General features: G+C 52.0%; 1 protein-coding gene across 1 annotated transcript in view; it reads left to right on the top strand.

The window, feature by feature from the left end:
* The window catches only part of LOC109908593 (zinc finger protein 385A), a 165,374-nt gene extending 165,073 nt beyond the window's left edge, over positions 1–301 (top strand). Inside the window, exon 8 of the mRNA XM_031794621.1 lies at positions 1–301. This exon is cut by the window's left edge and continues 43 nt beyond it. Within this exon, the coding sequence (XP_031650481.1) occupies positions 1–230 (230 nt within the window). The 3' untranslated portion in view covers positions 231–301.
* The last annotated feature ends 324 nt before the right edge of the window (positions 302–625 follow it).

Raw genomic sequence — 625 nt, 5'->3', positions numbered from 1 at the left:
CAGGGCTCTTGCCCAGTCCCCTGGCTGTTGCTGCGGCAATGGCCGCAGCCGCTTCCTCGAACCACCAATTGGCTCAGCTTCGTGCTGCAGCAGCATCTTCGGCCCAGCACCACCCGCATCACCACCACCACCACCTATTACAGGGCCCACCTCTCAGCCATGCCATCTTAAGACCCGCCCCTGGGCCCATGCGCACCTCCCACGTGCCAATCCTCTTCTCTCCTTACTGACTCCACCTCCTCCACCTCGGCCAGTCAGGAGCAGCCACTACAAAAGCACACTGTGAAGAAATAAATGTAAACAAACAAACCATCGGTAAACAAAGAAAAAGTTCAAACATGTAGATGAGAAGAAATGAAAGGGAAGAGAGCACCTGAAAGAAGGAGATGGAGTCCCTCGTTTTCCTTTTTCCTGAGCAAAAAATCTCCTTCCATCTCAGAGCCTTGAGACTGTGAGTGATAGACTGATGGAGAGAGAAGGAGAGAGAGGGCAATAGGAGGAGAGATACTCAGTATGCATTGGATGGACTGCAGTATGCTTGTTCATCTCTCACCTCTCTCTCCCCACACACTGTGAGATCCATCACACTGATGGCTCTTATAAAACACATAGCACGCACGCACGC

This window comes from Oncorhynchus kisutch, linkage group LG17 (genome assembly GCF_002021735.2).
Source record: "Oncorhynchus kisutch isolate 150728-3 linkage group LG17, Okis_V2, whole genome shotgun sequence".
Classification (NCBI taxonomy): domain Eukaryota; kingdom Metazoa; phylum Chordata; class Actinopteri; order Salmoniformes; family Salmonidae; genus Oncorhynchus; species Oncorhynchus kisutch.
The sequence above is the reverse complement of the archived record's forward strand: the minus strand, read 5'-3'. Positions and strand labels throughout refer to the sequence as shown.